General features: G+C 42.9%; 1 protein-coding gene across 2 annotated transcripts; it reads left to right on the top strand.

The window, feature by feature from the left end:
* Window positions 1–470: 470 nt before the first annotated feature.
* LOC136768731 (myeloid-associated differentiation marker homolog) lies at window positions 471–13875 on the top strand. 2 transcript variants are annotated; one of them, XM_066723082.1, is made up of 3 exons: window positions 471–575; window positions 9001–9050; window positions 9703–13875. In XM_066723082.1, the coding sequence occupies exon 3, from the start codon at window positions 9859–9861 to the stop codon at window positions 10747–10749; it is 891 nt and encodes a 296-aa protein (XP_066579179.1). In that variant the 5' UTR covers window positions 471–575; window positions 9001–9050; window positions 9703–9858; the 3' UTR covers window positions 10750–13875. The 2 variants fall into 2 exon arrangements, with proteins under 2 accessions (XP_066579179.1, XP_066579178.1); XM_066723081.1 differs by having other exon boundaries at window positions 474–575; window positions 9004–9050.
* The last annotated feature ends 817 nt before the right edge of the window (window positions 13876–14692 follow it).

The following is a 14692-nucleotide window of genomic DNA, read 5'->3' as shown; positions in this document are numbered from 1 at the left end:
ATTTTGCAAACTGGTGTTGATTTGTTTTCTTATCGTGTGTGTTTATTTGCACATGTTGGTCGACGCCTTTAATAATATAAACGTTTAGAGAGATGCTTAAATAATCTACTTCAGAAACAATCTGTAGCAATTTAACGCACGCATTTATATGTGTGGCACTGATTAAGAAAATATTTGTATTGTTTTTATTACTATTATATACAATAGGCTGTTTTTTTATTTTCTTCTCTTACACCGCTTTTACCTTTAAATACTGCATTTGTAATAATGATTATCATTGTATATAACGGTACATGCAACATGCACGCTTACAACATGGGAGGATAACTTAAAGAAATAAACTGTTGCAGGGAGTTGGCCTGCAAAGAAAAAAGGGAGGGATTAAGTAGGAGAAAAAGACATGGAGAAATATAAATTTCAATACAGAAACCTAATTTGGTTGCAATGGGCGGTGTCCTAACCAATGGTTTTTTTCTGTAGTAAAGGCGTACCTAAGGCTGAAGAGCAGAAAGTAGTAGCACCGCGGGAGGAGCAGCAAAGGGAAAGCTGACTGCCCTGCACCACAGACACAAAAGGTAAGTCTGTTCATTTGCGTTCAATTGTTGTTCGTTAAAACTATTTAAAAAAATGAAACTTTGTATCCTCACCTCCACCGTTTGAATGAAATGTCTGCGTGCGGTGTGTGTTGGACGGGAGCTACAGACACGCTCCCAAGCATTGCATTTCGGTGATGTCATGCTGTGGCAGAGCCACTAGAGAAATGAAAGCATGCTTTTGTACAGACATTATAATTATGTCTGGGCCGGGTCGGGCAAAAGTTGGAAAACTCCACGAACAACAACAACAACAACAACAACAACAACAGCAGCGATTGCTTTTTACTGCTGCCCCCATTAGCTAACAAAACCATGGAGCTCAATGCGCTGTAGACTTGCTTTCTGTTTCTGTGGCCAAGCAAATGGATGATTGAAGAAGTGGAGAATAGTGGGGTTTGTACTATACTGAACTCTAGCCTAAATCAAGTGATCAATATGGCTTGGTAACGTGATGTGCTCCGGTCAGTAGGGGTGGGGGTCATCAAAACGCCTCCTTGTCTTATAGCTGCTTGTATGTCGATTGCTGGTGCTATGGTGCCACAGAAGCGCAACCCCCCCGAGGTTTTACTTTTAGGTTAATATGAACCACATGGGCGGGGAGTGTAGGTTTTTTCTTCTTCTTCTTTTCCATAGAGGAAGAGAAATGATGTGTGCAGCACTGTAGTTTATGTATACGCGAGTCTTAAACTCAGTCCCCAGCCCCCGACAATGGAAAAGTAGAGTCAGTTTGGAAAGTGTCCCGGGGTCCAGCTGCGAGAGGCTGGGCTATTCGTGTCACTGTCTCTCTATTCCTTATGAATGTGTCACTTTGCATGCCTGAGTTTAGTTGTCCGATCCCATGAGGATTTATTGAAACATTGTTATAGTCGGGGGTGTTAATGCATCCAGCTGAAATGTGGGAGGAAAAAGTCTGGCATGTGCTGTTGCTTTTATGCTGCTCATGAGCCTATAAACCTTCAAGAAATCGTCCCATACCCTGGAAATGAGTCGTGCAGGATGCATGGGGAGTATTTACACAGTAAAGGGGATATATCAGCTATGGGGAATGTGTCTAATCAGAGTTTGTGCAGGATGTGTTACAGAAGTAGCGGGGGCTGAAGGGTGTGAAGGGTTGCACTGGAGGAGTCAAAGGTCGGCAACTATCGCTAACCATGATACAACGCAACTTAGGAGGTGTGGACCCCCCCCCCTCCAATGCAATGCAGCTGCCCCTCAAGCAAACATGGTTCTGGTAGCACAGCTGCACATGGGTCTCTTTCCTGCTGAAAAGTCATCTTAACGTGTTTCAGGTAGTGGAGGGGGGGGGGGGGGGAGGCAGCAGCCTGTGTGTTTCCCACAGGGAGGGAGGTATGTTTCTCTCAGGCCTTTGATTCCTATATTGTCATTCGGCAGTCATCCACAATTTCTCCTTTTTTTTGGTGATGTGTTTCAGCTGGCTTTTTTTCTCTTCCTCATTAGATGCCTTCTCAGTGAGACACGAGAAAGGGAGGGTGGAGGGAATATAAATACAGCACTATTACTAAATACTAAATAGAGATGTCTATTAATCACACACCCCTCTCTCTGTCTCCCTCTCCTCTTCTCTCTCTCTCTCTCTCTCTCTCTCTCGCTGTCTCTCTCTAGTGTTTAAAGGACATTCATACCGCCTTGTATGGGCAAAGTGAGCGGCTGAAGCATTCCATATTGTCTGGAGACTAACTTCCTCCTGACTCTTCCTGTGTGCCTGTCAAGTTGTGGCTTATATTGTGTGTAAGCTTAGGGGTGTGCATGTGTGCTCGAAGCATCTAGGTTCGACGCACACATATCTGTGAACGGGGGGATCTGTGTCAGTGAGTGTATATGTGTGTGTGTTTGTGCAAAGTACATACTTTCTCTTATCTTTCACCTTATTCTTTTTTTTTTATTTTTTTTTTTTTTATAAGATTTATGAATGGTTCCTGCAAACGCAATCAGAACAGCTTCCACTCTGTTCTGAATTAGTCAAGGCTTTTTTCTGCTACCACGACAGGCAGAGGCCTACATACAAACAGATGCACACTGTGCCGCCCCTTCTGCCTTTCCCAACACCCCCCACCACCCCAAACCACATCCTCTTCCATGATGCTGCAGTCTCATTTAGTGATATAAGTGATTGTATGGTCAGAGCGAAACACCGTCTTGTGCTGCTGCATCCAGAACAGGGATGCTCATTTTTTGTTTTCACAGTATTTGTTAGTTCTCCCATTTCTGGAGTGGGGTGTACAGTTATTACATTAAAAATATACTAACCATATGACCTAATTATTTGCAGATAGATGCCTTATTCACCCCCCCCTCCCCAATAATTGTAGTCTGTTTCTTAGTCACGTTAAAAGCTAGGGTGGGCAAGTGCTTTACTGTCAATATTGATGCATAACATCATATTTTCTTAGTCTCAGTCTCAGTCATGCCTAAAGGCAGGGTGGCAGCCCAAACTCCTGGAGTCCTGGAAGGCTTTCTAGTGTTTTCTGGGTATGGTCTGCCTCATTTCCCAGTTCCTTAATAGCTCTAAATGATCGGTGAAACTGGAGGAATGTAACTCTCTCTTTCTGGACTCCAGAATTTTGAGTGTGGGGTCCGATACCTTGATTAACAAATGCTACTGCATTTATTGGCCATCAAAGTAACGTGAAAAATACCCACGAATGGGAACATGTGCAGACATGCCGAGTGATTTGGGAAGCTACCTTTGGGATGCTGTGGCCTACAAAAACAGTTGGACAAGCTGCCACTCCGTCCACTTCAGCTGTGTGTATTTTATTCTCCTCTGGTGTGTTTGCCATAGTGATGGAGAAAATTACAGCTGATGTCTATTCCTGCCCCCACCCCCCATTCTGTGGGAGTTAAAACAAACAGGCATCCTGTCATAATGACATTAGCTTAAAATCCAATTTGCTAGCAACACAGTTCATCTTGGGACCCCGCACGACTGGAAGGAAAAGAAAGGGCTCATTGTGGGTCTGGTAGTTGTGTAAACTTAGGTGGATTTCAGTTTCAGATCTTTTCTTTTTTTTTTTTTTCTTGCACTGAATATCCTCTGTTATTGTATGTGACAAGTTATTCTCTGTTCTCCAGCAGTTGCCTCAAATGTATTTTTATATTTACTTTCTCTGGTTATTAGAAATTGCCCCCTCACCCCTTTGTGTTAATAAAACACAAGCTGTGATTGCAAAAGCCAGTTTGAACTCTCTCTAACCCAACGAGATGTGGTTTACGCTCGATGCCAAGAATGAACGATGCTTTTAAATTTAGGGAACTTCAACCCTTCTGTTCACCTCTGTGTCTCTCTGTGCTGATGTGATCTGACGTCTCCTCTTTCTGACATATCAAGAAAAAGAGCATCTCGCCTCAGGTTTCAGTAAAAGAGCCACAGATCACAGCTGGTTGATTTTGGTTGTAAATGGGTAAGTGCGGTTTTTATAACCTGAACAACAAGGGGAATGCAACCGGAAACTGGGTGCAAAACTAAACCTTCATGGTTTCTGAAAACATGTCAGCAAACCTGGTAGAGTACCCTGCACAGAGTTGCAAATGCTTCTCAAAAATACTGTTGCCACGAATGTTTAAAGTTGCAGTGCCTGTCATTGTTCTTCTGTCAGAAAAACGTCATGCTCCCTTTATAGGCGTGAACTTGCATCACTCTGTCAGTGTCGGTGCAACACCTCTCTTGAGGTGTAGGAAACGCTAGAAAGTGGCATTTATATAGCAGCTGCACAGGAAAAATCATCAGAGAGATATCAGACTTGAGGTCATCCCATCCACTCCACCCCACCCCACTCCATGACTTAAAACTGTTGCAATAACCCTCAGTGTGATGAGTGTGATATCTGAAATGGCATGTAATTGCTTTAGATCTTCACTTCTCTTCCCTTTATTGCTGTAAATAGATACAGAATCTGAGCAAGTTTAAACCTACACAATGTCAAAGTTTCACCAAGATTTAATAGGGGCACAGGTTAAGGTCAGGATGGTGTAAAGGTTATATTTTGCAGAGTATTACTTTTAGTGAATTCATTACCTGTTGCATTTGAATTAAGTTACATGTTAAAATAAGGGTTATCTCTGGGCTAGAATTAGGGGTAGAGCCTCCTGTAAACCTAGGCTTTACTTAAGGTTAGGTTTGCTTTTCTATTAAGTTAAGTGAATCGCATGTAGATTTTAGATTTTTACTAAGGTGCGTTCATATTTTGTATTCCTGTTAGATTTCTATATTTTAGGTAGGCTGGTAAAAAAAAAATATCTTCCGGTCAGGAATTTAATTTGAATAAATTAGGTTTATTAATTATTTCTTTCTTTCTTTCAATTTTGACATCAAGAAATCTGTAGCACACCTGTTCCTGCCTTAAGGCACATGAGCCACGGCACATGAGCCACAGCACACTTGTAGTGAAACACTGGGTTCGGGTAATCTCATAGTCAATGCAATATTGCCCTGACCGGCGTTCCTTGTGGAAAATCGCAATATTGGAAAAGTGTTGTGTTGGTATTGCCCGAAGCGGTAGATTTCTTCAAAGGGAGGATCATTCCTTTAATAAGTTAACTTTGAGGTAACAGGTTAGGATGCAGCTCCCACTGCTTGTCTTGCCTGTGGCTGGGGGAGGTGTAGCTGCTTGTTATGAGGGACTTGAGTTGGGCCAGGCATGGGAGGGGCTGAGTGGTTTGGGCTGGCATTCCTAATTCCTGGCACAGAGGCTGCAGACCCAGGCAGGGCGGGCTCTGCGCTGTTGACATCTCGTGGGCAGGTGATCAATAATCTTCGCTCTCAAACGGGGGCCGCGCCCATCTTCTCTTTCCTGCTCTGGCGGGACCGGACTTCAGTGGCGAGGCCAGCTGGGCAAATGTTGATTAACCCCTCCGGTGATGAATGCAACTGCCGATCAGACACTCGGCACTGACGGTGACCCCCGTGAGTCTCTGTAGCCTTCCCGGACATATTACGCCTCGGGTGCAAAACGCCTCCTGTAAAGCAGTGACGAGCTGTTGACATTCCTGAGTGTGTGTTTATTGCAGCGCGCTCCTGCTTGGTGAACTCTGCTCTTCTGCTGCGGTGAGAGGGAGCTGGGGAGAGCACTCTGGAGTTGCTTTAGACTCACATCTGGAAATAATCACAGGAAGGAAAGTTTGACGAGGGGGGGGGAGAGAAAGAGAGCAGAGGGAGAAGGGGTGGTGGGGGGGAGAGAAACAGGAAAGTGAGCACGTTACCTTTTTTGCAGCGGCCTCCAGCTGCACATATCCTTGCACCTTAGCTCCTCCCATTTCAATATCAAATCAATCCGCAATCAGCAGACGAATTCAAGTGAGGAAAGTGTGCAAGGGGAAGAGACGGCTGGAAAAATGAGGGGGGGTGGAAAAAATGACGATTCTTCATTAGCATTCTCACTAACACAGCCAGCCCTGAACACCAGAATTCATTTTGCCTCCGTTTGGGAGTTTCCTCTTCATTCAGCGAGCGGCAACCACCCCCCTTTAATGTCCCGAATGGTGACACGCAGGACAGATCGGTCAACTTCGGGTCATTTCTCTATTCTTAGGTTATATCCTGCCAGCTGTTGCGGTTCTCGTACGGGTGTGCCAATAGTCATGTTTTCCATTCAGCTTATTACTGTAGGGTAAGGCTCATTCTGCGCACCCGCTCTCCTCTGGTGTGCAGAGTTCTCCTGGAGACTGGAGGTTAAAAGTCAAGGGTTAAAGTCATTTGCCAGCTTAAGCAGCTAAAGTGCTTCTCTTTCACTTTCTGTAGTGACTGGGGAGTTCAAGATTGTGCCCTGGATGAACCAACAGGTCCATCACGATTTAACCCCCCCCCCCAGCTAAGGCCTAGACCTGTTTATACTGCCCACTTGAAGGGTGTATTCACTAGCAGTGTCCTATATCAGGAGCTTAAACCTGTAACACACTTTTGTGGTTAAAGCCGCCAAGTGTTTAGCACATGTTTCACCCCATGTCGAGTATTCTACCTTTACATGCACAATCGCTCTGCATCTCCCAACCCAAATTATTAAATGGAAGAGAGTCCTCCCAGTCCAGTCAGCCATGAGTCATGCTTTGGGCGTCCCATGAGGATTGTGATCCTGGGCCCATGTGACCGCTAATAGACAGATTATGCCATTAGCCGGAGCCAAATCACATCAGCGCCCCCCCCAGCACGCTGAACACAGAGGCTCTGTGACCGGGAGAGCGAGTGCAAATGAAGACGAATGGATCTCCTCTCTGCATCAGAGGCTCCACAGAGGGGATCTTGGCTTGGTTCCCAAGATGCGCCGTTTTACCTGGAGGAACTGTTTTTTTTTTTTTATTCCGATCGACTTATCCCGCTCTGCTCGGCCTGCTTATCTCGGTCAGTTCTGTGAGGATTGTACCAGAGGTGGCCTGACTCCCGTGTGGCCACAGAGTAGATGTGTATCAGGCGGAAGTTCACAGAGCATGTGCAGCCAAGCAATGGAAGACAGAATGGAAAAGTAAAAACAAACCAACAAACATACTAATATATGACACTACAAAATAATTATGAAGCACAAAATAAATTGATATCATAATTTATCTTAAATCTATGCTTGCTTACCAAGTTCTTCTATTCTCTTGGGGAGAGTGCAGGAACATGGAGTAAGATCCGCGTGGCAGTAAGTATTGGTTAAAGGGAAAAGATGAGTCTGGTGAGGAGGAGGTTGGAGATAATTCACACACCATCCCTTGTTTCAAATTAGGCAGTTTGAATGCTGTAGCAGAACATGGTGATGAAACCGGGAAAAATGTTCGCTCTCCTGTTTGAGGAACGCCCTTTGGCTGTGTTGGTGTAACTTCTGCAGGGGGATAAAAAAAAAAAGCTGAAAAGGGAAAGAAGGAGGGATGGAGAGACAGAGTTCGAGAGGAAAGGTCACTGCTAGGAATGAATGAGTCACGCTTGGCTATTTTTTCCACAGCCCATAAAAGTTATCCCTGGATGGGTTAGCCAAAAAAAGAGAGTCTAGAATCCCTTTTCAAATCGGTTTGCTCACAAGCAGGGACTGTAGAGGCGGACACTTAAGCCGGAAACGACTCTGACGGGAGAACCCCTTGACTTACCTAGTCCAGTTTTTTTCGTTTTTTTTTATTCTTTTATCGAGTGCGCTCACCAGAGCTTTGATTTCCCTTACTTACAGCAGGGCCTGCCCCATCTGGGTGGAAATACTTACTGGGAGTGTTGACGTTAACTTTCGTGCCTGCTTTGTGTAAATGTGTCGCATACTTAACAAGAATTGTGGAATAACTGGAATCAGGGAAGGAGGGTGGGTGCGGCAAGTGAGTGGATTGCACAGACCTGAATTAAACCTAGGACGTACAGGGCAAACTATATAGCTATCACCTAGACTGAACCAATAACTATTAACAAATCGCATTGTGTTCAATTTGTGTAAGGTATAAACCGTTTGTAAAATAAATAAAATAAACAAGCTGCAGAACTCGGCACAAAAGACCAAGACCAAGCCTCAATCCTCATCTAAGCAGTGTGGCAACCGAAATAGTTTTTTTTCCATGTGTCTCTGCTAAAGTGTTTTCCACTCGCTTTGGTAAATCCTGCACATTTTCTCCACATTACGGGGAAACAAAACAGGCCCTGTTGACAGTTTTAATGCGCGGCAGCATAACAAGCTAACAGTGCCACCCAGATACCCAGCAAAGTTCCTTAAAATCTTTAGGCTTGGATCTAATTGCCTGCAATGTGTTTTGGGCACCAGTTTTCCAGCATGCCGCTCTGTCTGTGAGGGAAAGAGGCCAGACCAAATCTGACAGGAGGGTGACGTCACCTCAAAATCAGGAATCAATCCAGTGTGACAAAAATGTCTGGTACTTAAAGGGGTACTCCTATGATATTAACTTGCAAGTCACAAGTCTCCTAAAAGTGCACATTGAAGCAACTGTGTGTTTCAGGATACCTGGCCAATTTTACCAGGTTTGAGTCATTTGTGGGTGGGTTAAAAATATGAAAACTAAATTATGGAATGCAGCATTCATATTTTGTATTTTATTATTATTATTATTATTATTATTATTATTATTATGACACACTAATATTTTTTCTAACCAGTCAGTCAGGGTTTATTTGCAGTTTAATAAAGCAGACCACATTTCGCAGAGGTTAATCCTATTTAGCCTGGTCAAAATTTGAATGGCGCAATGTGTACCAGATACCAGAGAATCATGTTGGATGTTTGAATTTGGGTCTTTTTTAGTGTTGTTTATATATATATATATATATATATATATATAAATTATTTAACTGAAGAATATGGGTTTCTGAACATCGGTCTCTCCAGTGTCACGTCTGTTGCAACAGAGCCTTATGATGCCTTTGATCTGACCACCTCTCTCTCCATTCACACTCCTCTTCTTCCTCTTTCTCTATAAGCAGAAGTTTACATCGAAGGAGACCCACCAGGAGTCAGAGAAAATTTACAGGTAATAATAATAACCAATAGGACAACGGATTCTTAAGCAAAGCATTTTTAATTGTGGATGTGATGTAGGAAAGAGCTGCTTTTTTAAAAATGGTAAGCAGGCCCCCCCTAATGTCAGAAAGGCAGAATTACACTGAGTGGTTTTTATTTGAGTCCCTCAGATCTGCTGGCATTTGATTTGTAAAAAAACTGCCCAGCCTTCAATGCACACCACAATCCCAGTAATAATGTTATATTTTCTATTCCCACAAAGTGAGCCCTAGAAGAAGGCCATATGGGAAGCAGATTTGCTGGATTGGAAACCTCTTGGGGTGGCCTTCACCCAGCATTGGATTAATAAAGGCTGATGATGATGTCTATTTTATACATTTATATTATCAAGGTTAGGAAAACATAGACTTCGTTTTGAGTGATTCATATTCAAAAGAGTTATAAGATATATAATATCTTCAATTCAATATTTGGTATTGACTGAGGTTAAAGTTATAGCTTTAAGGCCAGAGAATGGGTCAGATATCATATTGGTGTAATACAAGTTTTCAGCCTAGGCTTACTCGATTGAATGTCCCAAAACAGGGGTGTTAAACAATTTAACTGCCTACTTACAGTTAGTACATATTAATTTGCATCTTTCTTTCCTTCTCTTCACTAAGGGTTCTGTGAGAGCCAAAGAAACCGAACCCAAACTCTTGTGTTGCAGCATCCAAGACAGGGACACAAGAAGGGAAAAGGGAGGCCCAACCCTTCCTTCTTGCTCCTGAAGCAGATCTCATAATTCATTAAACAAAACAGCTACCAAAACCCTCACCATGCCAGTTGTAAGCACCACATTGAAGGCAACGCCCTTGCTCTTTGCCCGCATAGCAGCAATAATCTTCACCTGCGTGGCCTTCAGCGTGGCGGTCCATGGTGGCCAAGTCTCTCATGGCACTGCCGACTGGTGCATGTTCTGCTGGTGCTTCAGCTTCGCGGGCTCCCTGCTGGTGATACTCGTGGAGCTGTTTGGTCTGCAGACCCGTGCGCCCGTCTCCTGGCGCAACTTCCCCATCACTTTCGCCTGCTATGCCTCCCTGTTTTGTCTCTCGGCCTCGATCATCTGGCCCCTTTACTTCATCAAGGGGACACACTCCTCGGACCAGGTGCGCAACTATCGCATCACCACCACCGTCTTCTCCGTCCTCGCCACCATCGCCTACATCTGTGAAGTGTCCATCAGCAAAGCTCGGCCCGGGGAAGTGGCCGGCTACATGGCCACGGCCCCCGGCATCCTAAAGGTGTGCGAGACCTTCGTTGCCTGTGTCATTTTCGTGTTCATCAGTGACCCGATCGCCTACGACAGCCACGAAGCCCTGAAATGGTGCCTGGCGGTATACTGCATCTGCTTCATCCTGTCGGCAGCCATCATTGTGCTGTGTGTGGGCGAGTGCACCGGCTGCCTGCCCTTCCCCTTCGCCCGCTTCCTCAGTGCCTACGCCCTGCTGGCCGTGCTGATGTACGCCTCAGCCACCATCATCTGGCCCATCTACAAGTTCGACAGGAAACACGGAGGGCAACCCAGTCGTACCTCTGACTGCGGTCGCTACAGCGGACTCTGTTCATGGGACAAGATGGTGGCTGTCTCCGTCCTCACTGCCCTTAATTTCATCCTCTACCTGGCCGACCTCTTCTACTCGGCTCGCCTGATCTTCGTGAAAGTCTGATTCCCAGCCTGCGAATTCCAATCTGGCCCTGTGGTCCATGCTGTTCTTGTTCCAAAAAGTATAGACGCATTTTATTTTATTTTTGCTAGGGATGTGCAAATGTTTTAGTGCTGCACCCTGAAGTGCAAGAGTGTTCCATTTGGTTTTCATTCTAACCCCCCCATCCAGCATTGAATGATATGCTTTTTAGTTTTTTGAGAGTTTCCCCCTCGGGGGGGGGGCAAATCTATGAGAGGTTTTAAATGAGAAGCATCTGCCTGGTTTTCTCAGTAGTTATTTGCTGGTATCTTTTTTTCATTTGAACCTAGAGGAAATAAGTGATGTAGTACAACCAAAAGCTCAAATCCATGAATTTAGGAGCAAGAGCAACCAATTTCGGGTGCACTGATTTTGTAGCCCCTCAATAGCAAATCAAATTAAAAATGGCAAATTTTGCTAGAATGCTTATGTTGATGCTAAATATTTTTTCTTTAAAGTCATTTGAAGCATTGTTTGCTTTCAGAGGTTCTCCTGTAGAGTCTCTCGTAGGTACTTTTAAGGAACCCATTTGAAAATACAAATTCTTGTCTACAATTTGAAGTGATTAAATATTACCAATAGAAAGCTACCGTGTTGTAATCCGTTACATTTCATTATTCACGTCTCTAGCAAATTCTGTATAATGCCAAAGTAAACAAGCATTTAAATATGTTAAAGCAGCTTTACCAAATTAGTCGCCATTGGTGCCTATTGCCATTTTGTTGGCCTTTTTTTATTATTTTTTAAAGACATATATGTTGTTAACGTTAAACTGCTGTTTTAATGCGTACTCATAATAATTATAATACAACAATGTTTATATTTTAGCCATAATTGTTTTTTTTTTTATCTTGGAGTGCTATACTGCTGCGTTAAGTTTATGCCTTTCTGTGTTGCGGAATTCTATTGGTTGAATGAAGTACATCTTTCGAAAAGATGTCCTCCGTACAGTTAGTGTTTAAAATGTGCGGTGAACGTGTCCTTTCAAGGCAAATCTTCTCACCTGTTAACAAAAAAACTAAACTAAAGCAAATGTCCTCAATTCTATATACCAAGCTGATGGCTAACGTCTTTAATTTGTCACCTGTTTGTTAAACCGAACCAAAGTTTTATACAGGCAAAGTCATTTGTGCCTCAGCACTAAAATATAGTGTGTGTGGATACATACACCAGCACATATGTGATTGTTGCGTTTATTTATTTTAATTGATTTGTTCATTTCAAAGTTTTTGTTGTTTTCAAAGTATAGGAAGAAACCTTGTAACAATTAAACAGCTTATTTGAACCTTCTTAGCTTGTATGAGAAACAAACATGTACCATGTACACCCCCAAACTGGCACACCACATAGCATGGTAACACAGCCCCACATTAATAGAACAACACAATATATTAACACACTGCCACACTAAACGTTATATTTACACAACCACAGGACATATTAACACACTGACATGTTTCACAGCATTTTAACAAACTCCCACTGACACCTTAAATGTGCAATCGAAGAGCAATTTGATGAAGACATGCTCTGTGGTATTGAATTGAGATGAGTGGCACTGGGTTTCAGTCAGGGAATAGTAAGCAAGCTTGAATTTGAATGAACATATATTCCAGTGACTTTTCTCCTAAATTGTAGCCCGTTGCTTTCTTGGCCAGTTCAACTGTTTTTTCTCCCTTTGCTTTGAAACTTTAGATGTTCTTTGTAAATTTCTTTCCCATGTACTTGTACATGTTAAACCACCTTCAGATTTGTATTTTATTGATTTAACTATATAGAAAATGTATGTACATGTTCAGGGACATTTTGTTGTAGAAGTGGTTTGATTTTTCAAAGGAGGAAAAGGTAAAGCTTGTATACCTTACCAAAAATGGACAGGCAAACTGTTAAGTGTGGGAAATAAGCCATTAGACACCTGCAAATGTTTAAAGTATGTTATAAGTTTGAGGACTTGGTTTTTACAAACTCCATCACATTATTGTCTCTGTAGATGGTAAACAAGTTCAGAAGTCATTAAGAGAACAGATTTCTTCTAGAAGAGATGTCTAGTATGTGTGTCCTTACCTTAGGTCTCCCCAGTCCTGGTCCTAGAGAGCTACAGTTTAACCTATTTAACCTAACCTACTATTGATTTGTTATTTCCTATGAGTTAGTCTTATCTTATCCATGGATCAAACACATCTACTGCAGTCCTTCAATACCAGAAGATATTGTGACTCTCCAGGACCAAGGCTGGAGTCTACGGCCAGCCTGTACATCAAACTCTCTCTGCATTACTCAAGTCACACGCACGTTTTAGGGTTTGCCAGATACAATGATGTGTTTACTAGCTGCCCTGGAGTTAAATAAGCTTTTTATTTATTAAATGTAAAGTGCGTTACATTTACAGAGATTGTGTAACATTGTAGTCAGACATCACCCCAGAACAGCAAAGACAGTATAACACCAAAGAGGTTTTACTTGTGTTTATATTTTTAATTGCCAAGCAACTGATGCACAAAAAATATTTGCTCCAGGACTAACAGGATGGTTATAAGGCTTATTACTCAAGTGCAACTTGTGCACTCTAAATCAGCTCTAATCCACTACAATTCCCAAAACAATGGGAAACATTTACTTTTTCGATTCCTGCTATAGATCAACACACAAAAATAGTTACCTTCTTCAAAATGTTCTGTGCAGCAAAGGGTTTTGAAAATCCACTCTGTGTTTCAGGGTTGCTGTGCAGATGAACTCCATAACCGCATAAGACACGTTACAAAGACCACTTGATACTCTAGCTTGATTGGTTTGCCAGAGATTAATCAACCACAGAATTTCATCCCAGCCGTCTCTAGAATGAACCCAGTTTGTCGACTCTTAATCTTAATGTTTAATGCGCAGGGGTGAGGACTGCAATCTCCACTTGTGCTCTCAGCTCATTTCAGGTACCGGTGGAATAACAAGCCGAAACCTCTGAACGCTTTTATGATGCAAAAACATGCTTTTTTCATTCATGTTCCTTTTTGTTTTATATGCTTTTGTATCGTGATGCCATACTCTCTCCATGTAGTCACCAAATAAAACCAGTATTACTCTCTCTCTGTTAAATAAAGTGATGAAAACACAGACCCTGTGTGAATGTATATTGGATTTTGGGGATCTCCACACAGTAGTTGCCCCTGCCCATTTAATTTGCTAGGATAGTAAACCTTGTGATTGCATTACTTTAGGTTACAAATATATGTTCCTGTTTTGTTTGAAGGTAATCGTTCACACCTGTGCAATTGATGTACAGCACAAGAATATGAAGTCAGACCCTGCAAACCCCAGACACACAGGTCGGTGAATGTTTTGCTGAAGGAGTGCAGGTGTGTCAGAGTGTCTCCTGTCTCATAGAAGGACACAGAGCTGGCGCTGTAATCCAGGGACCTGGCCACCCTGCGGAGGGGCCCAGGGACCGGCGGAGGGGCCCAGGGACCGGCAGAGGGGCCTCTCTGTTGTCATGCCATACACGGCATGAAGCACTGACTCACTCCTCACTGACTGCCCAACATGCATACTGTGTGTGTGTCTTTTCTTCCCTGGTTGGATTCAACAGGACCCCCTATATTTTATGTTATGAGGTTTATAGAACAAGATTAGTAAAGAATCATTATGAGCAAAAGTCAGTTATTATCATTAGTAGAGGTGGTAGCAGTATTAGCAGAGCTCTTAGCATGGTGGTCTTTGTACTTATTCATTGGAAACATTAGATGCATAATGTCGATTGCAATGAACTAAAAGCAGCACAAGTTCTGTCAACAGGAGTTGCAATGAGACAATAAAACATCTGCTGCCCCCTAGAGGACACTAAAGCACGGTACTGAGATACCTATACATATGCTATTGTGGATAACAATGTTAAAATGGTTGTACAAAATGCAATTTTGACCATACCTGATTT

Source organism: Amia ocellicauda, chromosome 14 (assembly GCF_036373705.1).
Source record: "Amia ocellicauda isolate fAmiCal2 chromosome 14, fAmiCal2.hap1, whole genome shotgun sequence".
NCBI classification, from domain to species: domain Eukaryota; kingdom Metazoa; phylum Chordata; class Actinopteri; order Amiiformes; family Amiidae; genus Amia; species Amia ocellicauda.
The sequence above is the reverse complement of the archived record's forward strand: the minus strand, read 5'-3'. Positions and strand labels throughout refer to the sequence as shown.